This window comes from Dasypus novemcinctus, chromosome 21 (assembly GCF_030445035.2).
Source record: "Dasypus novemcinctus isolate mDasNov1 chromosome 21, mDasNov1.1.hap2, whole genome shotgun sequence".
NCBI classification, from domain to species: Eukaryota; Metazoa; Chordata; class Mammalia; order Cingulata; family Dasypodidae; genus Dasypus; species Dasypus novemcinctus.
The window spans coordinates 48,153,257-48,180,017 of record NC_080693.1 but is presented as its reverse complement, the minus strand read 5'-3'; the positions used below and the strand labels follow the sequence as shown (position 1 = coordinate 48,180,017).

Here is a 26,761-nt window from a genome sequence, read left to right as displayed (position 1 = left end):
ATCAAGTGTGGTGCTTCAGATAACCTGGTTAACCCATGTACTTCCCTTGTCATTTCTTGCAGATGGTCACAAGAACAAAGAAAATATTTGTAGGTGGATTATCTGCGAACACAGTAGTGGAAGATGTAAAGCAATATTTCGAGCAGTTTGGCAAGGTAAGCGCTGCATGGGGTGGGATAGCGCAGGCCAAAAGCATCCGGATAAGTCCTTAGAATTGGCTGCCGTGGTCCCTGCCTTTGCCATGGCTATGTGCTCCAGAAAACCTCATCCTTGAACTGGGCCATGAGGATTTCAGTGAAGTTGGGCAGGAGCTGAGATGGACAAGTCTAGTTTGTGGGCAGCACATTGCCCCATGTGCCTGCAGGAGCAGACAGAGTGGCCTTTCAGTGAGGTTTTGCTGGCATTTGCCAGCCACGTAGAGCTGGGAGCTGGCGGTCCTAGTGGCTGGGGAGGGCTGCAGGGCTGTGACTCAGACATGGTGGGGGCTTCCACGGACGGTTCTAGAGGCTTCTGAGCTGGCGCCGGGTTCATTCCGGGTCTTTCTGGAAAATGTATTGAGAGATGAGGCTCTCTGGGGCTCTCTTTAGCTAAACCTTCCTTTGGCTAGTGTGCAAGGAGTCACAGGAAAGGTGCAGGGCCTGTGCCTGTCAGCATTCTCCCACTTGAATGTGTGTGAGACAGAAGTAAAATCATCCCCTGGGCTCTGCTGCTGGACTAGGCTGGGAGCAATGTAGTGAGCCCTAAGTCAGCCAGGAAGCAGTGCCAGTATGCGTGTGTGTGTGTGTGGCATCCAAAGAGTAAGGCAGACAGACAAGACAGGTAACCACGGGTGATGTGTCTAATTCAGCCTCTGTCTATTGGTGGGGAAAGACAGTGCCTTGGAGAGTTCTTTCTGAAGGAGGCACATTCCCTAGATAGCTGTGTTGCCCCAAGGTTCAAACAGGGCCACTTGTCAGGGGCTGCCTCTTTTTGGCTTTTTTATGGTGTCCTTCCTCTGGCAGGTCCAAGGGTCTGGCAGCTGAATGGCCAAGTTATCTGCTGCCTGAAGCCCTCCACTTCCTCCCTCTTTGATAGTTGTGGACCTTGTCTTGGGAGTCCAGGTGTCTGCACAGACCTGGGACCTCCCTGACAAAGGGCTGTTGTGGCAGAATGCTTTGCTTCCTGAGGAGACATACACCTGCTCCCAGCTGCGTCACTTATTTCCTCCTGTGGTTGCATGCCACAGGTTTGTACAAAGGTGCTGCTACTCTCTGGCTGGTCTGAAGGTTCTGTCCTTTTTTATTCGTTTGCCCAAGGCAATGGGCAGCTATGACTCATCTCCAGGTATCTAGCTGCCTACGTTTAGGACCATGACCTTTATTTAGCCTTAAAATGGAGATTTTCTTGGTTCAGGTATTCGTCAATTTCTGCATGGATGGGAGACCATGCAGCAAACAGAAACCAGCCTCCCCTGCCCAGCTTTGCCTTTGGAATGCACTGTACTACTCAGGGTTCTCCAGAGAAACAGAACTGAAAGTATATATACGTGTGTGTAAATATCAGGAGATTTAGTATAGAAATCAGTTTATGCAACCATGGGGATTGGCAAGTCTGAAATCCATAGGGCAGGTTGCAAGTTGGAAACTACTACGAAGGTTTTATTGAATTCCCCCAGGAGAAGCTGGATGACTGAAGTAGAGATAGGTATTCTTCTTTCTGACTTGAAATCATCAGTTCTTCCCTAGAGGTCTTGAGCAGACTGGATGAAACTTTTCTCATTGCTAAAGGCAGTCTCCTTTGTTAACTACAGGTGTAACCAGCTATTGATGCAATCTACAGGCTAATGATTTAAATCCACAAAATTCTCTCACAGTAACAATTAGGCCAGTTCTTGCTTGACCAAACATCTAGACCTCATAACCTAGCCAAGTTGATACTTGAACCTAACTATCACAGTCCACCCCTTTTCAACTAGGAACCCATAGCCATCTCCTTAAACTATACTTAATCTCTAAATAAAAATAATGAAAGTCATACTTTCTCCTAACATAATTCAGCTCTCCTGTGTACAACCAGAAACACACCAACCGTTTCCCCTGATGAGGATGCAGGTCCTTGGGTGATATTCTTTCTTAAACTTTATTCATAGCTCAAATACTATGACATTAAGTTAATACAACTTATGTTGTATATTAAAAAAGGAAGAAAAATTTTAATTTATGTATATTTAAAAACATTTATAACAAAACATGGAAGAAATACTTGTAACTATTATAAACCTTATTTCTGAAACTGGTCACATGATTGTAGCTCATATAACTACCTTCTACTACCCATTCCATATTCCTTTTATCCTCAGCAAGCACCTCAGTTGGCCATGGTTCTTGACCTAGATGGGTGACCCAGACCTTCATTCCTGGGCCATTAGTAGTCCTGCCTGGATAGGGTTGTTGCAGTTTTCAATTGACTTTAATCACAGGGCATGGTAGTACTAAAAGAAGCCCTAAGGGATCATCTGTGTTCCAGACAAACTCTTCCTTACCTCCATTGTTTAGGTGGAGTCCTATTTCCCCTTGATAATCAGGATTAATCATCCCAGCCAATACAATACTTCCCTTCTTTGCCTGTTGATTCAGAGGCATGGGGATCCCAAAGTGGCTGGTAGCAGACTTAACTTCCAGTTCAATACAAACATTGTTGTGTCTCCTGCTGGTGGAAACAGTCCTTCTTTTGGAATTAAGACCTGTAGACAGCAGAGGTTAAGATCTCAGGGCAGGAAGGACACTTTTTCCTGGTGGCTCACTAGGGGTAATTGTGCATGCCACTCTTATTTGCACCCTTGATTTCTGGGCCCATGAATCCTGGCTATGGAAGAAACAGCACTATAGAGTGGTTGCTGACTTAGAGCATACACAGCCTCCTGGAGAACATTGCACCAGCCTTGCAAGGTATTACCACCCAGGTATGCCAAAATTGAGTCTTCAAAAAGCCATTTCACTGTTCTGTCAATCCGTCTGTTGGAGGATGATGGGGAACAGGGTAAGACCAGTGAATTCCATGGGCATGTGCCCTTTCCTGCACTTTATTTGCCATGAAGTCAGAAGCAATGCTGTGTGGAATACCATGATGGTTGGATAGGATATTCTGTAAGTCCACGGATGGTAGTTTTGGCAGAAGCACTGTGTGCAGAGAAGGCAAATCAGAATCTGGAATATGTGTCTATTCCAGTAAGAACAAAATGCTACTACTTCCACGATGGAAGTGGTCCAGTGTAATCATCCTGCCACCAGGTAGCAGATTGATTGCCTCAGGGAATGGTGCCATCCTGGGGGCTGGGTGTGGGTCTCTGCTGCTGGCAGATTGGACACTCAGCAGTGGCTGTAACCACGTTGGCCTTGGTCACTTGAAGTCCATGTTGCTGAGTCCATGCATAACCTCTATCCCTACCATCATGGCCACTTTGTTCATGCGCCCATTGGGCAATGGCAGAAGTAGTGGGGGAAGAGACTAACTGGTATTCACAGAACAGGTCAAACTATCCACTTGATTATGAAATCCTCCTCTGCTGAAGTCACCCTTTGGTGAGCATTCACATGGGACACAAATATCTTCATGTTTTTTCATCCATTCATACAGGTCTATCCACATTTCTCTCCCCTAGACGTCTTTGTCACCAGTTTTTCAAACATGATCCTTCCATGTCTCTGAGCATTTAGCCTACCTTTGGCGCCACTGACCACAGATCGGTATACAAATACACCTCCAGCCATTTCTTCTTCTAAACAAAATGAACATCCAGGTGCACTACTTGAAATCCTGCCCCTGGGAGGATTTCTCTTCACCACTGTCCTTTGGGGATGTCCCAGAAAGGGGGTGCAGTACTGCAGCTGTCCACTTTCAGGTGGTACCTGTGTATCATGAATAACATCTGTAAACTACCGAGGCCCAAATTTTCTCTTCCGCAGTCAGCTGATCTTAGAGAACCCCTCAGGAGGCCACAGCTGAGACAGGGAAGGTAATGTGGCAGGAGTGGGGGCCATGGGCATGTGAGCTATTTCTTGTTTAACTTACTTGTGCCTTCAGGACCTCCTTCAGCTTGATCTCCTCTATACCACTTCGATTTGATGATAGAATGCTGCTGTGCATGCCCAATTTTATGGCTTAGTGGTTCTGACAACACCCAATTCATGAAGGACACTTCAGGTCTCATGGTAACTTGGCAGCCCATAGTTAAGCATTCAGTCCCTAAAAAGGCGCAGTAGCAGGCCCAAAGCTCTTTCTCAAAAGGAGAGTAGTTATCTTCAGAGGATGGCAGGACTTTGCTCCAAAATCCTAAGGGGTCTGCTCTGTGAATCTCTTATAGGGGCCTGCCAGAGGCTCCAAAAAGCATTTCTATTTGCCCCTGAAACATTTCAGTGCTATTGGTTCTGTTGGATCATGTGCCCCAAGTGGCAGAACAGCTTGCACAACAGTGTGGACTTGTTAACAGTGTCTCCTTTTATTCTGGTGCCCACGCAAAACTAGCAGCTTTTTGGGTCACTCAAAATGGGCCAGAGTGGAACACCGAAATGAGGAGTATTTTCCCTCCAGAATCCAAAAAGACCAACTAGGCATTGTGCCTGTGGAAGGGGCCAGATGCAACAGCTTATCTTCATTTTAGAAGGGACATTTCGGTATGCCCCACACCCCTGGATGCCTAGAAATTTCACTGAGGTGCAACGCACCTGAATTTTTTTTGGATTTATCTTCCTCTCTCTGACACACAAATGCCTTACCAATAGGTTTAGAGTAGTTACTCCTGCTTGCTCACTAGGTTGAATCAGCAAGTCATCAATATAATGGACAAGTGTGATGTCTTGTGGAATGGAAAGATGATCAAGGTCCCTGCGGCCTAGATTACAGCATGGGCTGGAGAATTGATAGACCCCTGAGGTAGGACCATGAAGGTATACTGCTGGCCCTGCCAGCTGAAAGCAAACTGTTTCTGGTGGTCTTTACTAAAAGGTATAAAAAAAAAACAAACCAAAAAATATTTGCCAACTCAGTAGCTTCATACCAGGTACCAGGGAATGTGTTGACTTGCTCAAGCAATGATACCATATCTGGAACAGCTGCTGCAATTGGTTTCACCCCCTGGTTATGTTTCTGATAAACTGCTATCATTGTCTAAGATCCATCTATTTTCTGCACAGGCTGAGTAGTAGGAGAGTTGAATGGAAATGTGGTGGGAATTACCACTCATGCATAGTTTAAGTTGTCGATAATGACACCAATCTCTGCAATCCTTCCAGGAATCTGGTATTGCTTCCCCATCCACCCCCCCCAACTTTTAGAGATTTATTTAATTTATTTATTTCTCCCCATCTCCTCATTGTTTGTGCTTGCTGTTTGTCTTCCTTTCAGGAAGTACTGGAAACTGAACCTGGGGCCTTCCACATGGGAGGGAGCCACCACCACTCCTTGCTTTGTTGTGTGTCTCATTATGTTTTCCTCCCCGCATCTCTTGTTGCATCATCTTGTTGTGTCAGCTTGCTGTGCCAGCCTGTCACGTCAGCTTGCTGCTTCACTCGTCTTCTCTAGGAGGCACCAGAAAACAAACCCAGGACCTCCCATGTGGTAGGTTGGAGCTCAGTTGCTTGACTGCTTCCCTGGTATTGCTTTTGATTTACTATTTTACAAGGTAGAGGCAGTTCTTGGGTCTTCCTCTTGGCCTTTCCTACTATAATAGCCCTCATCCATAAGTCAGGGAACCAGTGTGAGGATTCTGCCAGTTGCTCAGTATGTCCCAATTATGCATTCTTGGACTGGGAACTGGGAAATAACTAACTACATAGTGGGTTTGGGGACCCACTGGACACATTGTGAAATGGACCTGAGTTAATATTACATTGATCACTTGGCCAACATAAGCCACTGATCTGACTAGTCGACCACAATGAAACTTTGGGTCTCCTGAAATTAATGTTGGCTCAGAGCCAGTGTCTAATAATCCCCAAATTTCTGATCCTTTTTGTCTCCCAGTGCACAGTCATCCTGGTTAAAGGCCATACATACTGTTGGTGATTGACAGTATAAACTTCTGGCTGTATAGCTGGGTCCTTCGCCAAGGGGCCCCATCCTTCCTTTTACTCAAGGGGTTCTGGGTGTGTAAACTGTCGAAGGTCTGAGAATTGATTGAAGGACTGTGACTTGCTGTTTAGTAACTCAAGTTAGGTTTTTGTTCATTTGACCTAGAACACTTCCGCTTATGCAGATCAAGTAAGACTGCCACTGTCTTTCAGTTCTAGGTACACCCCGATCTACTAGCCAGTTCCACACGTCTCTGAAGAGCAGACTATTCTAATTACTGCTTTGACTCTGCTGTCCATTATGGTAGCCATGGCAGCCTTGTGTTTGGTGATTAAGCGCTGCCACTTGGCTCCTGCCATACCTGGATACATCATCCCCCTTATGTTTAAACATCCAAGTTCAGAAACAGCAGTTCCCAGAGTAATATCTGACCTACAGAGAAGAGCAACTACAGAGCACTTCAGGGATGAAGCAGCTGCTTTCACAAATTTATTCCCCATAGTTCTGGTGAAAGGTGTCCTCTGGACATTCGGGGGGTGGGTGAGCAGATCTTACATGATAAATCCACTCTTAACATTCCAGTCTCTACCAGTTATCTACATTCTACCAGGGCAGTTCTGGCATTTTGACTTTAGGTAATGTAGGCCATCTTTTGGTCCATGCAGTTGTCTGAGCAAAATGCTCGAGCCCTTTCTAACCCTCAAGTTGCAACACTGGATACAGAATCCCTGTTTGATGGGCCCAGATCAACAAATTTAGCTTGATCCAACTTTATGCTTCTTCCACTGTTACTCCACTCCCTTACTATCCATTCCCACATTTCATCATGGGTCCCAATTTAGACCTCACTTTTTGGGGCCTAGTGGGACTTCAGTCTAGTTATAGGTGGATGAAAAAGAAGAGTGGTTGGGGGCGTCGTGAGAGGAATTAACAGTGTCTCACAAGCCAGTTACCTCAGGGCTCCCTCAGGGCAGACCATGACAGGTTTATCTGGCAAGAAAGACTCAGTAGAATTTTAGGGTTTCAGTGTCCCCACCATCATCATCAACCCCTGTGTCACCATTCAGATCAGGATGCTGTTCCTTCCCAGTCAATGCCCTCACTTTAACAGCAGACACCCTGCAAGGCTGGGAATTCAGTTTATGTTGTAACTCAGCCATTTACACATTGAGACTCTTGATCTGGTTTTCAGAAATCTCATCCTGTGGCTACAAGAAGTAAGAGTTTCTTTCAGGACACGTATAGAAATTTTCATGTCCTTCACGTGACACTCACACTGGGAACTTGAAGCCTTGAGCTCTCATCCCTTTTTTAAACAACTCTATCTAGTATATTTAGGAACAGCCAGCCAATGCCATTAAACTTTTTAACTCCACAAAACTCTATTAAGTTATCAAATATACGGTCATCCAGGGCCTTGCCTCTTATAAACATATGAGTGGCAGTATCCAGTGGTAATATTTTGCCTATCTGTATTGCCAGTTCATACCATGGACTTTCAGTGCCCTCTTGATCATTGGAAATAAAGTCTTTAGTGCTTTTTAATCTAATCAGATTAGAAAACCAATTTCAAAAAAGTCAGAACCAGCTCTGAAATCTCATCTTTAAGATTCTTTTTCTCAAAGACCCACTCCCAGTACCAAAACCTGTCTTAGTCGGGGTTCTCCAAAGAAACAGAACTGGCAGGATGTGTATGTATATGTGTGTGTGTGTTTGTGTGTATATATACATATATATCATTATATGTAAACATGTTTATGTGTATTTAAATGTGTTCACTTATATGTAGTTAAACGTGTATTTAAATATGTAAGTATTGGGAAGCAGACTTGGCCCAATGGATAGGGCTTCTGCCTACCACATGGGAGGTCTGCAGTTCAAACCCTGGGCCTCCTTGACCCGTGTGGAGCTGACCCATGCGCAGTGCTGATGCGCGCAAGGAGTGCCCTGCCAGGCAGGGGTGTCCCCCGCGTAGGGGAGCCCCATGTGCAAGGAGTACACCCAGTTAGGAGAGCCACCCAGCGCGAAAGAAAGTGCAGCCTGCCCAAGAATGGCGCCGCACACACGGAGAGCTGACGCAGCAAGATGACGCAGCAAAAAGAGACACAGATTCCCGTGCCGCTGATAAGGATAGAAGTGGTCACAGAAGAACACACAGTGAATGGACACAAAGAGCAGACAACTGGGCGGGGGGAGGGGAGAGAGATTTTTTTAAAAAAAGTAAGTATTATGAGATTTTTATAGGAATTGGCGCACACAGCCATGGAGATTGGCAAGTCTGAATTCTGTAGGGAAGGCTGCAAGCTGGAAACTCCAATGAATGTTTTGATGAATTCCCCAGGAAGAAGCTGGTTGGCTGAAGAGAATAGAAAGTCTCCTTTATGACTGCTGAAATCATCGGTTTGTCCTTTAAGGCCTTCAACAGATTGGATGAAACTTCTCTTACTGCTGAAGGCAATATCCTTTGTTGATTGTAGATATAACCAGCCTTAGATGCAATCTATAGCCTAATGATTTAAGTCCATGAAATACACTCAGTATTTCACTCAGTAACAATCAGTCCAGTTCTTGTTGACCAAACAAGTGAACACCATCATCTAGATAAGTTGACACGTGAACTCAACCATCACAGGCACTTAACTGCCCTTCCAGCTCAGCTTAGAAAGGTGCCTTCCCTACTGCTTTCTTGCATTGCCAGTTGAGGGGTGATGCAATTTGTCAGGATTCTAAAGAGAAGCCAAGTGTATTGGTGAAGTACATATGTTGCAGTACTTCTCTTCAAGACTAATTTAAAACATTAAGGAAAAGTCTCCCCTTCACCCAGCCCCACCCTGCCTGGGGAGGGAGGTTAAAAATAAATAAATGAGACAAGTAGAGTTTGCATGATGGAAGGCCCTGGAGTGTGAGCCCTTTCTGCTCCTATTCTGTCTTTAAAACAAGGCTGGGGGTAGTGTTTGCAAACATGAGGTGGGATTTCTTTTTCGAGCCGTAACCTGCCTTGGAATCTCATGGACCTGTTTGTGGGTGTCAGGGAAGTTGATGCTACCCAGATGGGCCTTTGGAGTGTTCCAGGCAGGCTTCTACTTGCCAGTGCACAGTACCTCTCTCTTTCCACATTCCCAGCCCTCAGTTTCTTCTCTTCCATTCCTCCTCCCTCCCTTCTCTTGTCTTCCTTTCTTTTTTCATTAGCATATAATTTTTGACTGTACAGCAGGGTTATAGGAGGCTCTTCAGGCTTTGACCTTGCCCATTGGGTCACCCATCGCTGCCTGAGAACAGTTGTTCTTTTGTCTGGGAAGCAGTCACAGACCATCTTGCTGGGGCTGAAGCTGCCTGGTTAATTTTGCAGTAATGTTTGTGGATTCTAGCAGGATGTGCAAACTTACCAAGTGTTTTATTCAAGGAGTCAAGAGGCTTTTGAACATATCAAACCGTAACACTCTCTATGCTCATGTGTAGTAGCTCATTTCACACATATGCTTTGGGTATTATGGGACTCTGTCTTCAGAATAGCGTACTTCTCATTTGGCTAGTGTTTCATTTTTGTCCCCTTGGGCAGGGCCTGCTACCTTGCAGGATTACGGTATAATTCTTTTGGATCCAGAATGATCAAAGTACTGGAGACTCAGCTACTCTGCTGCTCAGCCTTTGGAGCAATGAGTAAATTCAGCAGCTGTGAAAGTAGGTAACAGATAAATTGGCAAATTGACTCTACCTTTCAGTAATTTATGTTCTGGTTATGTAAAGCTTCAAATTAGTGAAGTTTAAATTTGTTATTTAGTAGGGAAGTGGATAGGGCGTCCGTCTACCACATGGGAGGTCCAAGGTTCAAACCCCGGGCCTCCTTGACCCATGTGGAGCTGGCCCATGCCCAGTGCTGATGTGCACAAGGAGTGCCGTGCCACGCAGGGGTGTACCCCGCGTAGGGGAGCCCCACACGCAAGGAGTGCGCTCCATAAGGAGAGCCGCCCAGCACGAAAGAAAGTGCAGCCTGCCCAGGAATGGCACCGCATACACGGAGAGCTGACACAACAAGATGACGTAACAAAAAGAAACACAGATTCCCATGCCGCTGACAACAGAAGCAGACAAAGAAGATCACGCAGCAACTGGGGTGGGGGGTGGGGGAAGGGAGAGAAATGAAAAGAAAAGAAAAAGGACATTCCCCCCCCCCAAATAAATTATTATTTAGTGAATTGGATACTGTCTTAGTTTTCCATCTGCTAAAACAAATACCATCCAGTGGTTTGGTTTAACAGCAGGAACTAATTGGCTCATGATTTCAAAGACTAGAAAGCATGCCTTTCTCCCAGGATTGGTATTCCTGGCTGGCCATCCATCTTGGGGTCCCTTGGCTTTTCTGTCACATGTCATCACACAAAGTAGCATTTCTTTTCCAGGTTCTGTTGACTTTTAGCTTGTGGCTGCTCCCATGGCATCTCTTCTGTGTCCAATTTCCTTTGCTTATAAGGACTTAACCTTAATTAATAATATCATCAAAGATCCTGTTTACAAATGGGTTTACACCCACAAGGCCATGGTTGGGGACTTGATTTTGCCTTCTGTGGGGACATAATTCAATTCTCAACAGATACATAGGCCATTTAATTATATTATCTCATTTCTTTCTTCTGTGGGAGGCTGGTGGTGGTATTCTCCGTTTTGTATATTATTAAATGGAGTCTGATTGGAATTAAATCTTTGATTTAAGGCCACAACCTTCAAAGAGTAGAGCCGAGTGCAGAATTCTCTTCCAGGCTTGTTTGATAACAGAGCCTGAACTCTGGGCCCTCTTCCAACTGCCGATCCAGGAGTTGGACTTAGAGTGGGGAGCATGCTAAGTAGAGGACGAGATTCTATCCCTTCGGGTACCCAGGGACAGTGCTAGGAACTGGATGTTCATTGGTTCATTTCATCTATAGCAGTTCTGTGCCATTTGGTAGCATCAAGTCCATTTGACCAAGATGGACAATAAGAATCAGAGAGGTTAAGTCTTAGCAAAGGTCACCTAGATAAAATAGGATAAAGCCAGAATTCATGTCCTAGTTGTTTTCCTTCAAGTTTAGAACTTTCCATCCTTCCTTTGCCTCCCTTCAGGGTTTTCCACCCTCTTTTTAGACTTCTCTCTCTCCTCCCTCTTCCCATCCTGCTTGAGGTAGCAGCTGCTTCAACTATTTATTTGAGGTGGCATTCAAAGTCGGTAAGACTGCTATCAAGGAGCTAAGCTAAGGAAGTTTAAATATGTTATTACTTTAACTGTATTGTGCACAGGATGACACACCAAGTAGCTTTAAAGAACTGAAATTGGAGGCTTATAAACCCTTTTGTGCTTTTCACCCACCTTTTCCCTAGAAGGTGTACCCCCCAGGTTAGAGGTGTCATTTCTTGTTTATATTTAAGATGAGATCATTGGCATCAGAACTCTGCTAACTTGAGATGGCCGTTTTGAACCCTGGTGACTGTTCTGCTACTGTCAGTGGAGAAGAGGAAAATAGCAGGAATTCCAAGCTCATGTGTTAAGCCTGACTGTGTGACTATACCATGACAGGTCATTTCTTTCCTAGCCTTAGTTTTTCAAGTAAGGAAAGGGGTTAGACTGGATCAGGGGTTGGAAAACTTGCAAAGGCCCAGACAGTAAATATTTTCAGCTTTGAGGACCATATGGTCTCTATTGCAACTAGTTGATTTTGCTTTTTTGTCACAAAAAACAGTCACAGACAACATGTAAATGAATAGTCATGCCTGCGTTCCAATAAAGCTTTATTTACAAAAACAAGTGGTGGGCCACATTTGGCCCATGAGCTATAATCTGCTGATCCCTGGACTAGATTATTCCTAATGTTGGTTTCAGACTTGAAAATTTAGTAATTTAGAAAGTGTTCATAGATAGATAGATAGATAGATAGATAGATAGATAGATAGATAGATAGAAAGAAATCAAATGTATCTTTAGGTAGTAACCAAAACAAGATCTTATCTATAGGTACACATGTGGTATAATAAGTGGTCTTAACCATGGTAGAGTTACTCTCTGGACTTTGAGGTACAGGGACAGTGAAAAGATTCTTTATTTGGAAAAAGCCACTATTTATAATCTGGAGTCTTCATCCTATTAGTATGACCTGGAAAAACCATAGTTTATTTCAGACTCCCTATCACATGTGCTAGGTCTAACCTAATCAAAACTCAGAATTTGTGAGGTTCAGAATTTGCTGTAAAGACAATTTTACTATGTGCTGATATTTTTGAATTAGAGCTACATGTGCTTTGTGCTAAGCTTTTTTGTGAATTTTAAAAATTTGCTTCTCAGGGATGTCAAGTGAAGTAGGTGGCATATCTAATGTAGATGAAGAAACTGATATTCAAAAAGCTAAGTAAGGGAAGCAGATTTGGCCCAACAGATAGGGCGTCTGTCTACCACATGGGAGGTCCAAGGTTCAAACCCGGGGCCTCCTTGACCTGTGTGATGAGCTGGCCCATGCGCAGTGCTGATGCACGCAAGGAGTGTCGTGCCACGCAGGGGTATCCCCGCCGTGGAGGAGTCCCACGCGCAAGGAGTGCGCCCCATTAGGAGAGCCGCCCAGCGTGAAAGGAAGTTCAGTTTGCCCAGGAGTAGTGGCGCCACACACACAGAGAGCTGATGCAGCAAGATGACACAACAAAAAGAGACATGGATTCCGGGTGCCGCTGACAAGAATACAAGTGGACACAGAACACACACAGCGCATGAACACAGAGAGCAGAGAACTGGGGGTGGGGTGTCAGGGAGGGGAGATAAATAAATGAATGAATGAATGAATGAATGCAAGCTCAGTAAGTTTACAAGAGCACACAGCCCATGCTCTATAGTGCTTGGATTTTGTAGTGCTCAATTTAGCACAACCTATTCTTGCCTCTTTTCACTGTTTATGGAATGTCCCACTTTATCACCAAGCAGCCCCTTACTCAAATGGAGCAAGTTTTGTCCATTTGTCATAAATGTTGATGCAGAGCGATTTATTTTACAGCCTTGGGTTTCTTTGTGGATGTTTTCTATGCTCATGAGTTCACACATACAGGAATGCTGTATATGGGCCATTCAAAAAAAAAAGGCACATGAGTGCCCTAGATATGCACATACAGACCCAGCCCGATCGATGGATCGGCTTGTGTTCCCCATATTCTCCACAATCGCTACCTGCCTTGTAATTAAAATACTTTGGGATCAAAGAAACTCCAAGTACATGGGTTTCTTCCTCCTCCCATTTAGGCCACTCCTTCAAGTACCAGTTTCTTAAAATCGCACTTATAGGATTTTGGAGATCAAAAAGAGGCCTTTAAACATAATGAATTCTCTGCTTGGTCCCGGATGGAGCATTCTGCACCTTTCAGCTGTTCACCATGATGATAGGGCTGCTTGGTGCTGTGCTCGCTAGGTAATTCTCACTTTATACAACTCCTGTGATAGCAAAGCAGCCACATTTGGAGGCTTCCAATTATACTTCACATGGTGAACTGTGTAATTAGTTTGGAAGACTTATGCTTAGTCATTGGTTTATCCTAATCGGCTTTGGCTTTCCCAACAACAAAGTGAGCTTATTTTGCTAAGCTGAAACAACTCTGCACCCTTTGTTCCTGCCTTTTATTGTCTCATTCCTTTCATTCTGTTTTACTGCCAAAGTTCTGTTTCATTAGGCCTACAAGTCATTTCCAATTCAGTGGGCTGCTACAATCCAGCCTTTATCACTCGGCTGCCCTGGTTCCCATGTCCCTTCTGGGCCAGTGCCCGAGTTTGTGGTATGACATGAGGGCTTTAACCCCTTCCTGTGCCAGGCCCTCATTGTGGCCGATGGGAAGAAAAGGATTTAAAGGAAACGGTTTGGAAAGTTAATAGCTCTTTAGGTCCCATCAAAGGAGACCTCTGTGGAAATGAGGTGAAAAGGATCCTTCAAGCCCTTTGTGTTAGATTTGGGTTGTGTGTGGGCCCATAAAAGTTAACTTGAGCTGGAGAGAGTGGTGCTTAAAAGCTTTTTTGGGGAAAAAAAAAAAAGAAAACGAGAATGAATTCCTTTTTAATATAATGAGATCTCATTTATTCCACTTGTGAGGGGGGATCGTCGGCGAGCACATTCTGAGGGAAGTGTTTTACACCTATTATTTTCTAGCTGCAGGTTTTATGTGCAGGTGTGATTACGTGTCCACTGCTGCTGCTCAGATTCTTCTTTTGATACTGTATGTGTGAGGATAGTAATACCTAGGAAAAAATATTCTAAAGCCTTTGAAATTTGAAAGGCAAGAGATGTGTGGGAAAATAAATAAGCAAGTCAACATATTCCTGAGATTGGCCTGTGATCCTGAGGTAAAATTTTATCACTTCCAAATGTGTATTGTAGATAAACAGAGCTCTGTGCCCTGTGTGATTCCCTCAGATGAGGCCTGGAAAACAAAAGTCCTGCCTGTCCTTTGTGGGAATCAAAGCTCCCATGAGACATTCCTCTTGTGAAGTGGTTTGTACAGGTGGGTTGACTGGAACGTGGTCAACTTGCCTGGGCCCGCCTGTCATCTGCTCACCTTTTCTCTGAAAGGCCTTGATGTTCCTCAGACCTTCTTGAATTATAACTGTCTGGCAGACCAGGAAGGACTATTTGCTCTTCCCTCTCTGGCCTGCCGTGCTGAAGTCTACTCTTGTGTTTAATTTGTCTTCCTACGATAGCTCAGAACAAGGCCCACACTGTGCCCATGTTTTATTAATTCTGTGCCTGGTTTGTATCAGTCTCTCCCTTCAGAAGTGTGTCATATGGAGGAGGGGATTTTATTTGCCCCCTGACCTTGACAGAGCTGCTGAGTGAGAGGAGTCACAGTTGGAAGACTCAGGCTGCCTGGAAGCCAGGTGGCGGCAAGCAAACAAGCCATACCCACAAGTAATACGATCCTTGGGGCTTTGCAGGTAAACCCTCCTGCTGAACAACTTTGTGTTTTCCTGTTTAACTTTTCCTCCGTAGATGGACTTCTGCTTCAGCCTGTGAAGAGAGGGAGGTTAGAGTTACAAACAGATTGATTAAGGATCCCAACCTCACTTCCCCATAATCCTCATTTTTTTCCTTCTTTGTGTATCAAACATAGCCAGCTGTTGTTAGGCAAATGCATCAGACATTATTATTGCTCTGTTAACAGTATTTTAAAATATACAAACAGAAAAATAGGATGCCTTCTGGGTAGCAAGCTGAGAAAAATTGGGAATGATGCTAATCAAAAGACTCGTTCATGTACTTAGTAGGTGGAGTAGCAAGACCCAAACTTTCTGGCTTCACTGTGTTTCCTGGTGTGGTTTAGCTTTATTTAATTTCATTTAATTTTTATTTATTTTCATTTTATTTTATTTTCATTAATTATTCCTGCTGGGCCAAGTAGAGGCAGGCTAGGCAGCAGCTTATGGGCAGGAAGGAGTTAAAGAAGGGGTACTAAGCACTCCCTCCAGCTCACCTTCCCAGAGTCCTCCTGGAGGCCTCTGAAGACGTCATTTACAATGGAGTTGTTAGCATGAGAAAGGAAGCCTTTCTCTCCCTGGATGTAGTTCAGTGGGAACTGAAAGTGTACTAGAAATCCTGGTTCAGGCTTGTGCCAGTGGGTGCAAGGAGTGGTTCTTATGGAAGAGAAAGCTCAGTTCATTTGGACTTGGCATAGAAATTGAATTCCATTGTTTCTTGGAGTGAACATTGATATGTAGATTCTGCCCACCCTCTACCCCCTCAATCGGACACCCCATTACAGGGGTCTTCTGTGCCTTTCTTTCTTTCTTTCTTTCTTTCTTTCTTTTTCTTTTTCTTCTTTTATCCTTTTAGAATTAGTCCCTCTGTAGAAGGCCGGATTTGTCAAGTCACCACCCTCTAAATTTTTACAACTCTGTATATTCAGACTTGGTATTTGTGAATTAGCTAAAAGCAGGCTGCCAATCTCTCCTCTATTTACATTCGAAGCCATAATAGTGAGAGCCCCAGAAAAACGTTAATATGCAGGAAGAGGCAGAATGGTTGGGTTTCTGACTGTTGCTAACCTCACAACTGCCTGTAAAACCAATCATGAGGCACACGGTGGATATTTAATAGCTTTTAGCTTATTATTTTTCTTCTCCTCCTCTTTCTTTTCTATCCAAGTTGACCTGTGTGTACTTGAGCGGAAATGAAGTCATCCAAATGCCGAATTAGAATAATCATAGGCTTCTAAGAATGAAATGAAAGCGGCGATTAAATGGTGGAGGAAAAGACAGTATTAATAAGCACCAGGAAAACTTTGTATAAGATAAGTAGGAGATTTGATAGATTGAATTTATATATGCTGCTTCCATTTTTCTCCATCTCATGCTCCTCTTCCTTGAGTTGAGTTACTGGCAAAGTTAGGATTTGATTTGCCTTAAGCCCACATCCTTTCTGCAGCTTAGGCAATGAATGGACCTTGCTTCTTCATGGGACATTTGTATGACGAGGATGTTTCTAAGATGGAAAAACCTGAGTGGAGGGACGGCTGCTATGAAATATTGATGATTACTTGTTGCAAGTGCTTGGTGGGGTAGGAGATAACACACAGCAGGCAAACTTAATAAATAATATTGACATTTATAGGGAGGAGAAACTGGGCAGGATGAAGGTACGGTAACCAAATACCCGATTGGTGGGGACTCGACTTGCAAACCAGAACAGTTGGCCACCCCTAAATAAAGGAGAGGCAGGCAAGTCCCAACACTTGTCCTGAAACTCTGAAAGGGATAAAACCTTCCTTGACCACCTCCAGGGAGATTTAAATATTCCTTCCTGTGTGTTCCAGAACGCTTATTGCATGCCTCTTTACAATCTGTCTTTCTGATTTAACTCAGCAGCTGGGAGCAAGAGCTGGCACAGAACCTGCAGGAGTAGAGGTCAGTAAGTGTTGAATAAGAAGTGATTGGAGGAAGGCAGGACGGACAGACCTGTAACCTCCCGCCCCCTAGGCCAAGAAATGGCTTAAAGTATCATACCTCTTTGGGCTCCTACTTAGGGATTCTTTTTCTGCCTCTTGAAAGTAAAAAAATTCTGCCCCAGTGTAGGGAGGAGTGAACGTCTTCTAGTTAAAGAGCGAAATAAGGATTTAATTAGATAAAAAAACCCAGCAGAGTGGTTCGTTTCCAGGAAGTTGTTTTTAGGTGGTCTGTGGGAAAAGATGTAATTTGTGGAGGTGGATCAGTTGTAAATTAGCGTTTGGTGTTGAGTTCACCAACGGTCTTTTATAATTGGGGGCAGAGGTAGATATTTTCAGACTTGCTCTTTGTTTGTTGAGTATTTGTATTTCCAAAACTGTTTAAGGTTCTTTTCACTTAATGGAACATAAATGAAAGTATGGAATGATCAGAGATAGGCTTCCTGATCTTATTCTCAACGGGGCAGGGTAAGCATCAGGGAGGTAAAGTGCTGGAATAGTTTGTAAGACCAAGTTTGTAGATTCTCTGATATGGAAAAAAAATTTAAATTTTTACCCTTCAAAAGACCACCCCATTTCCTTTGTCACTGGACCTGTTTTAGTGGCAAGAAGGATTTACTGATGTCACCGCTCTCCATTCCAACTCTTTTGACACCGATGTTCAGATTCATGGATTGCTGTTTGCCCGACCCTTTCATAGGTCATTTGTCTTATAATTCTCCCAGCAAACCCAAGAGGTAGGTTTGATTATCCACATTTTAAAGTTAGGAAAGGAAGGCAGAGAGAGAATAAATGACTTGATTGGCACCCCTTTAGCCAGAGAGCAGTGGGCCTACAGTGCGAACCCTGACCTGGTGGCAGCTGGGGCTGTGGCCCCACCTGAGCTGTCTGCTGTAGGGCCCCCTCCCTCGGGGTATGGGGTGGCATGCCAGCAGATTTCAGTGCCACTAGATCTCCAGGCACTTCTTCCAGGGGTGTGACTTTTACTTGATGGTTGTTTGTTTAAACAAATAATATGGCATAGAATGCAAAATGCGCTTAGTTTCTTTTTGAAAAATCATGAGACTTTGAAGCATTTCAGGGTGGCAGCTGACTGCATCAGTCTTGAGTAGAAAAGTTGAGGATCACTATCGTTTAGCACAAGGGTTGACAGACTTTTTCTTTGAAGGGCCAGATAGTAACCATTTTCAGCTTTGTGGGCCAGATGGTCTCTGTCACAACTACTCAACTCTGCCATTGCAGCATGACAACAGCCATAAAGACTATGTAAGTGAATGGGCATGGCTGCATGTCAATAGAACTTTATTTAAAACCTGGAGGCTGCCCAATTTGGCCAGGGGACTCCAAGCATATTGCTTGGTAATAAGGGCATTCAGGCCGTTAGGCGCTGGGGGTCAAATCCAGCTAGTCTACTTAGTAACTATAACCTTGGATGGGTCATTTAACCTCTTATTATCTCAGTTTCTTTAGCTGCCAAATGGGGATAATGGTGATGTCACATAGGACTGTTAGGAGGATTAAATGGACTTGTGTATATACATTCCTTAGCATCACTCAGAGTAAGTGCTTAATGACCCTTAGCTGCTGTTACTGTTTTCATCCTCTGAGACCCAGGTTTGGCTTCTGGAGTTGCCTCTCTAGTCCTCTCCAGAGGTAGCCCCGCCTTCCTCACCTGTCCTCTGTGTGTGCTGACCACTCCATTTTTCCACCCTCCCTGGAATTGACACAAATTAAAAAGCCCGTCCTGGAACCTCCACGTGAAGAGGAAAATTCAGTTTTGTGTGATCTCTGATGGGATATACCTCTAGTTAAAGTCAGCTGGAGTGATGTGTCCAGTTTGTGGACTTGACCTTCTAGTCATTCTGGCTTTGGTAAAAGAGTTGTACTGATCTGGGTTGAAAGAGAATTCGTTTTTCTTTCTTTTTTTTTTGTAGGGAATACTGTTTGGAAATCATCCTAATATCATTCAGCTGATGCCTAATGTATACATGTATGTAAGAGCTTTTCACATCTTATTTATGTTTTCTTTTTCCTCTAACATAATTCCAATAAGCTTGGTTTTCTTCCTTTTGAGTTTATAGTAATATTAAAGGGTGGGAGGATGTTAAACTCACTGTAAAGCAGGAGGGAGAAAAACCTATAAAAACAAAGCCTTCGATCTTAAAAGCACCATGTTGTGGGGCCATTTCATTCAGGAAGTATCCATCCTTCCTCATTAGGCTCAGAAGGCAGCATCTGCAGCCGATGATCCCTTGCCTACGTATAGCTTGAATTTTAGATAGGAGAGAGTGGGGGCAGGGGAGCACCAGCCCAAAGCAAGCAAGTAAATAATAGAAATCATTACAAATCATGCCATAAAGAAAACAAACAAGGAGCAGAGAGGATCTGTCATGGGGGTTCAAAAGGAGAACCATAGCTTGTCAGGAAAACACTAAATTATGGTTAGCCTCCTTGCCCCTGCTAGATTATACACCAAGATGGGGTTGGATCTAGGATTACTTGCCATGTAATGTAGCACCAGGGCTGGCCTAGTGCCTGGGCTATAGTAAGTGCTCAGTAAATAATGGCAGAATGAATGAATCCTTTGGCTCAGAGGGTAGGGCTGTGTCAGTCATTGGGGAAAGATTTTCAAGTGGTAAAATTGGGATTTTTTCCTTTTCAAGATGAGGCTTTAAGAGAATACATTGGGTTATCTGGAGTATTTTCCTCTGTGGAACCCATTATTTCCCTGCTGCCCAGAATAGATGAGCTATTTCTACTGTACAATAAAAACTGAAAACATAGTGGGGATTAATAGCTCAGGGAATATCCGGGCAGTGTGGAGCCCATCAGCGAGGCTCTCTCTCTGGAGCAGTAGATTCTTGGGCAGGTCTTGGCATAAAGGGTGGACACATGTAGCTGCCCAGAGAAGGGAAGGGGTTCAGGAGAGGAAGCCTCTCTTTAATCTTCTCGCCCGCTGTGCTTTCTGCCTGTGGGTCTAAGAAAAGCCATGTGTGAGGAATCAAGTAGGTCTGTGGTTTTCAGAAGCAAGTGGGAGAATTCTCAAGTCTAGACTAGTAGGTACCATGGATCTCCCTGGGGTGGGGGCTAGGTGGGCGCCGGGCAATTTCTCCAGCCTTGACATTTGTGGTCAGCCAGTCTGGGGAATGAAAATGGCCCCAAGCACATTAAGTCAAAGTACAACCATCTCTGATGTTGAGAAACCAGGTATGGACAGGGAGAACTTGTTTGTGGGTATGTTTTTCCCTTTTGAAAGAACATAGGGGGCACCACTGGCATTCATTGTCAGGCTCTTGGAAATAGCTGGATTATGTGTGATGAAGTTGCATATTATGGATTTTGCAATCAGGTAGAGCTGAATTTGAATTCAGATGCCACTGCTTGCTATTTGTGCTATGACCTTGGGCTGGCTGTTTAACTGTTCTGAGCCTCATTTCTTGTCCAAGTGGGAATAATAATTTCATTAACTGGGTAAGGCTGAAAAGACTCAGGTTTGCCCAGTGTCTGGCATGGGCTGCACAGTGATAGTCTCCGCTCCTTGCTGTCTCTCTCTGCTTCTCTCTCACACGTATATGTGGTATTTCTGAAGCCCCAAACTGCTGTCTTCCATCAAGTTTACCGCTCCTAAAAACTCCGTACCTTAATTACACAATGCGCTTTATATGTGCAAATGGATGGTTGACCAGTTTCTTAACCTCCCTCCCCCAGTCTCTGCCCACGTTGTGCATAGCCATCCGCTCTCTAACAAATGCTGAGCCACACAGGCCTGCATCTAGGATCCCGCTAGATTTAACCCAGCTGGAGCTTTTGGGGGTGGGGGGAGGCCGATGGGAAGATTTGGCTTTTTTTCCTTTTATGCTAATGAAGTGAATATGGCAAAGAGTCACAATATTTTCTTTCCAGGCAAAGAAATATTGTAGTAGGAGAAACAGCATGCAGGGAAGCAAATGTGATCTTACTGGATTCTCTCAAGGGAGGAATAGGACAAATTGTCAGCTTCTGTTGAGAAGATAATGCTCTCACTATGATAAATGCCAAGTTTCTATTGAAAACCAGCATCTTAATGGTGGCGTCCCCAAGTACTTGGTGCATGCCTGGCAGCAGAGGCTGTCAGCACGGGAAAGTAGATATTTGTAGGGGGTTGTTTTGTTTGCCTTGAGAAATTGGTTTAAAGAAATGAGTCCATGCATTAAAAAATATTCTTTTAAGGCAACTTTATAGAGTTAACTGGAGTGCTCCAGCGTGGCCAGCACTTAAAACACACCTATGGGGAAACTTCCACCCTCAATAAATATTCCTTGCGTATGACTCAGATTAAAAGAGCACATGGGACTGGAAAGCAGCCTAAAATAATTTTCCCTCCCATAGGAAGCAGCCGCCGTAATTCACTTGCAAGTATTTCTAAAGGCCTGCTCTGATAGAATTGCCGCCTTCTCGTTGACTGGGAGTTTTCGAATACTGTCTGTTTGGAACATCCCTTTTAAACAGGGCATGTCTGGCCGTATTTTATTGAATGCCTCTCCCTTGAAGTGCTTTTCAGTTTCTCGTTGCCTTTTTGGGCGTGCATTTTGCTAACTGCTGTTCGCGTCTTCAGTGTCTGGGTCGATCTTACAGGCCTGAGCTCTGGAAGACCCTTGGGTGAGCGGGGTGGTTTCGGGACATTCCATCCCAGAGCTAGAAGGATGCTGCCCCATTGGACCTGGCTGGGTGGGCACCTGGGGGCAGCGGAAGGGGGTGAAAGTGGTCTTCGTCAGCTGTTGTTGAAAGGCCAGGAGGTGGTTTTGCTTGTCCAGTCATCATTCATTTGGTTACCCAAGTTTTGAATGCCCACTCGGTATTGGGCACCTCCTGGGGTCAGAGAGAGGAGGGAAGCAGGGTCCCTGCCCGCAGTGGGAATCCAGCTGAGGAGTGGAGACGCCAGTGAGCAGAACGGCAGTGAGGGGCAGCAAGAAGCCTGCCGACCACCCGGCCCAGGCGGCGGTGGCTGTTGAGCTCCTCTGCGCCAGCCGCCGGCTTGACGTCTGCTGTCGCGTTCATTCCTCGTGACGGCCTTTGCAGGCAGGTAGTGTCTTCGTTTGCCTCAGTGCCAGCCTGAGTGTTGAACTGGAAAAGGTGCTTGACTGACACTTATTTTGGGTTCTGTCAGAGGCCTGGTGTTGGCGTGTGGGGGAGGAAAAAGCGAGACTTGCCCCATACACCCCTGGAAATTGTCCATTTGCATAGCAACTTTGACTTTGTCGTCCGCGGGAAAGCAGGGAGGGAGGCAGAGTTCAGGTTGGAAGCCTGCGTTCACCTTGACCAAACACATTAACTGTTGAGGACACGTCCCGGGTCCCAGGGTTTTAAAGACTCTGCCCTTCTTGCCAAGTAAAGTGTTTTCTTTCTGAGATTGTACCACTCACCCCCACCCAGAAACTACAGCCAGGTTCTATAGTTTGACTAGGGGTGGGACTGAGAACACGGATCTTCTCAGTGCTGGAGAGCCCCAGGGAGCATCAGTCAGGGTGTCTCAGCTACAGTTCAGTCTCATCAACTGTCTCCCACATGCATTTAACCCAGACTCTGCTGGCGAGGGGATTTGGCAGCCCTAGGAAATTGACAAAGATAACTCCTCAGATGCCCCGAAGACAGAATGACAGTTGAAGTCAGTGGTTTTCTGCTAAACCCGTAACTTCTAACCACTGGGGTGAAAGTTTGCATAAAGTGTTCCAAATCAAATGTGCTGATTCTAGATACATTTTTTAAAAAAAGTCAGTAAAAGAAATCTCATTTATTTTTATATGTGTTCAGTCCTCCCAGCCTAGGGATCATTGTCACACTTTCTTATTCTTATTCCCATCACCACAGTCCTATAGGTCAGAGGTTAGCAAACTTTAAAATAAAGGACCAGGTAGCAACTATTTTAGACTCTGTGGGCCATATGGTCTGTGTGCCAACTATTCATTCCAGCCATTGTAGCATGAAACAACAATTGAGTGCGACAGCGTTCCAGTAAAACTTTATTTACAGAAGCAGGCAGTGGACTGGGTTTGGCCTGTGGGTACTTGGCTGACCCCTGCTACAGGCATTTCTAGCCCCCAACTTTTGGCTCAGAGAAAAAAATGATTTCACCTAAGTGTGGACTGTGGATATTTTTATGGTCAGTCATAAACTCACTTTGGGGGTAGGTATGATCATTTGGAATAATAGTTCTTTTAATGTAGACATACGTCAAAAAGGAATATCAAGAAGTGTCTGATGCTGTCAGTCCAGTCCATTTGGAAAAATCAAAGTAAGTAGCCGCAAATATAAGGCCGATAGCATAGAGCTGGGCCAAGACCTTGCCAGTGGCCCAAGGAATACAGATATGGCCAGGTGAGGACTGACCTGGGGTTTTACTTCTTTCGGGCCACAGGGTTCTGCTGCTCAGTGACAGGTGCCCTGCCTGGCTGTGACAGCCACAAGCTAGAAGGACTCTGCCTGTGAATATGTGTGGAAAAGCTTGCGCGTCACATAGGCATCGCTTGTCTGGCCACATTCCTGAACTCGGAAGGCCAAGACAGAAACTCTTGAGCAGCTTCAAACAGAGGATCCTTACTCTCCTAACTCACACCTGTGAGCTCACAATTTGGTTAAAATAATTTTTCTAAAAGAAGAGAGAACCGGATCCACATGGATTCATTTGTACTCCTTAGGTCTTTCAAAGCCCAATAATATTGACATATCAGTGAAAATGTGGAAATTAACACTTGGAAAATTTTATTTAAAAACCTTTATTGAAATTTCAGCTAAACATTCTAAACACTAAATATGCCAGAAAGAGCTGTATATTTATACCTGAAAAACCCAATTTGACGCAAGCTGTTTATTTCTCCATTGTGATCACGTGGGCTGAGGTTTTCTTGGTATGAAATGTAATTTACACAAATTAGTCCAAGGCAGGTAGAGTGTGAAATTAAATTGATGCCTTGATTTCTGTATTCTCTAGTAAGTGGTTCTCTGAAAATTTGTCATTTCTGTCCTAGAAACTTTGAAATATATATACTTTACAGAGCAAAGAAGTTCTTGTTGGTTATAGATATGAAACAACCTTAATTATAGGCTAAATATTTGTTTTGTGGCTAAATATTAGAGTAAGGCCAAATTGGGCTACTGGTAGATGTAGAAAATTAGGACTTAAACATGTCTGTTAAATTTTTCAACTATCTGGACCAAACCATATAGTTCCTTTGACTGTGACTAAAACAGTGTTTTCATTTGCTAAAAGCTGCTGGGAGCAATATCCTAGAAATGGGTTGGCTTTTATAATGGGAATTTATTAGGTTAAAAGCTTACAGTACTGAGGCTGTGAAATGTCCAAATCAAGGCATCATCAGAGATGTGATCTCACTGAAGGTCGGCTGCTGGTGCTCCTAGACTCCTGCCATGTGGCAAGACACAATGGTAACTCTTCCGGTCTGGGTCTCTGCCTTCTCCTCCAGGCTTACTTTCTCCCCAGGCTCAGCTGTGGGTGATCAGGCATATATGACTCATCTTTCCCCTCTCCTCTGGGCCTCGTTTCTTTTAGCCTCTTGGGGGCCACTTTCCATGTCTCTGTGCCCTGTTGATTCCAGCCTCTGGCCTTTGGGACCTCTCTCTCAGCCTCTTGGGGTTTCTGTGTCTCATCCACTGTTTTCTCTGTGTCTGCAGCTTTTTAGTCCTCTGCTTATAAAGGACTCCAGGAAGAGGATAACGATCTACCCTGTGTCCCACAATCTAATCAAAGGCCCTTAACTGAAACAATCTAATCTAAAGGTCCCATCTATCATGGGTTGACAGGCACAAGAATGGGTTTGCTTTAAGAACATGATTTTCTGGGGTCCATGAAAGATTCAAACCAGCACAAACAGTTTAGGGCTTTTGGTTGTATATACCTGTAAGGAACTCAAAATAAAAGCCCCAGAGTCCCATCGTGACCTTGGTCAAGTCTGTGGTCAGTACCTGATGTTACTGTCTCAGCAACCATTGTAAGATTGAGACAAGTACGGGGTATACTGGCTCCACACTGATAACCCAAGAAGAATGAGAACTACTACTTGTTTATCAGAAATAATCCCCACGGCCAGCTGAGGGGGCCACATTAGCACATTTTAACAAAGGCAAAGATGATTTTACTTGACCTTGTCAGCAGAAAGTCAGCCCTGCAGGACTGAACCCATCTGCTGGGTCCTCCGGGAGCTCTGTTGACAGACCTCAGATAAAAAGGAGTCAGGTTGTGCATCCAGGGTCTAGGATGTCTGCAGTAGCATTTTATCTGTGTCTTTCTGCCAGACCACCTCTCAGTAAGGTGAGCCTGGGTCAGCCATGCCGACTTGGGAGTGAATCATTTCTGCCAAATAACTAGTGGCTGGTGTTTGGGAAGCTCTGAAACATGAAATATGGGAGCTCATGATTTTTATTTGCCCATGGTGGCATGGGTGGTATTTATCTCTCTTGTCCCTGCTCACCCCCCTTTCAGAGCCTTTGTCTCCATCTGAGTCAGCATGACATGGTTTGAAAATTGCCTCTCTGCCTTTTAATGATGATTAATGTCCATAAGCCATGTTTCAAATTTAGGATCTCGGAGACCGTTACCAAGAGCAACCTGGTGAGGGAGTTGATATCGTAGAGCTCTTTACTTCTCTAGCCTGGAATAGGTTCCTCCTAAACTTCCCCACCTTTCCTCCTGTACATGGTGGACCCATCTTGGAGCTTTGGCACAAGGAGCTGAGTTGGGCAGGGGGGTCCATCTGGCAAGCGTGACCTACCCACTTGGCCACTTCCTGTTAGTGCCTCGCCATGGGGTGCCCGAGAAGGTCACGTCTTCTTACCCCTCCCTCCTCCCAAATCAGGGAGGCCAACGAGGAGTTTAATTTACTCAACAGCAGGTGCCTGTCATCTATCTGAAGATAGTTGCCAACATCTGGTACCATTGCCTCCGCAAACGCAGTAACAAGGCGGCCTGCAGTTCAATCGCAGAGCGAGCATCGCCGCTTTAATGATAACAAGCTGTTGGCTTCCCCTCTGAGATGAATCCGTCTCACAGATGTTTGTCTAGTTTTGGCAATCGGATCGCACTATAGCTTTGGTGATTATGCTCAACTGGAGACTATTACAATAAAAGAAGTTTGAACTTGTTCCATTTTTACATCCCACCCTCTTCTCCCCTGTTCAGAGGTATAATTTATATCAATGGCTATAATATTGGTTCCATTACTGAGGCCTCTTTATTTTTTATTATGTCGGTGGAGCTGCAGCTTATAGCCTGGCTTCCTCCACAGGTTAATGTGTTTTAGCTACATTGACGCTTTTAATGTACTCACTTCATGGCCCGTGTCAGTCTTTCTTACCCTCTGTCAATGTGTGTGTTGACACTGAGAGGCCATGCGATTACTTTGACTTAATATTTCCAGCTGTAGATAGTTATGGCTGTGTGTCTAGGTGGGGAGTTTGAACATGGGTCATGTGGGAGACCTGATGCATGCACAGGACAGTGAGTGGATTGGAAGGAAAGGTTTTCTCTGAAGGTAACAGGAAGAGGGGAGGCTTGAACATGTAGAACCTTCTAGAATGTTGTTCGCCTTTCTCTCCTTCAATCTTTCTCCCCTCCCCACTCATTCTTCTCCTCCTTTTAAGAAGGTGCAGTATACTTTTGTTCAAACAAAATAAAACCTTGGTGAAATCGCACATGGAAACTGCTACAGTGTTCAATATTTGGGGCTTTACTAATACCTAGTGGTTTAATATTTAATACTGTTTAATACTACACTTCTGTATTGTTACAGCT

The 26,761-nt window shown here is 44.5% G+C and overlaps 1 protein-coding gene across 11 annotated transcripts in view; it reads left to right on the top strand.

The window, feature by feature from the left end:
• The window catches only part of MSI2 (musashi RNA binding protein 2), a 398,131-nt gene that overhangs the window by 139,229 nt on the left and 232,141 nt on the right, over positions 1 to 26,761 (top strand). For all 11 annotated transcript variants that reach the window (XM_058283920.2, XM_058283921.2, XM_058283923.2 and 8 more), the window contains one exon: positions 63 to 155. In XM_058283920.2, the coding sequence (XP_058139903.1) occupies positions 63 to 155 (93 nt within the window). The remainder of the gene's footprint in view (positions 1 to 62; positions 156 to 26,761) is intronic.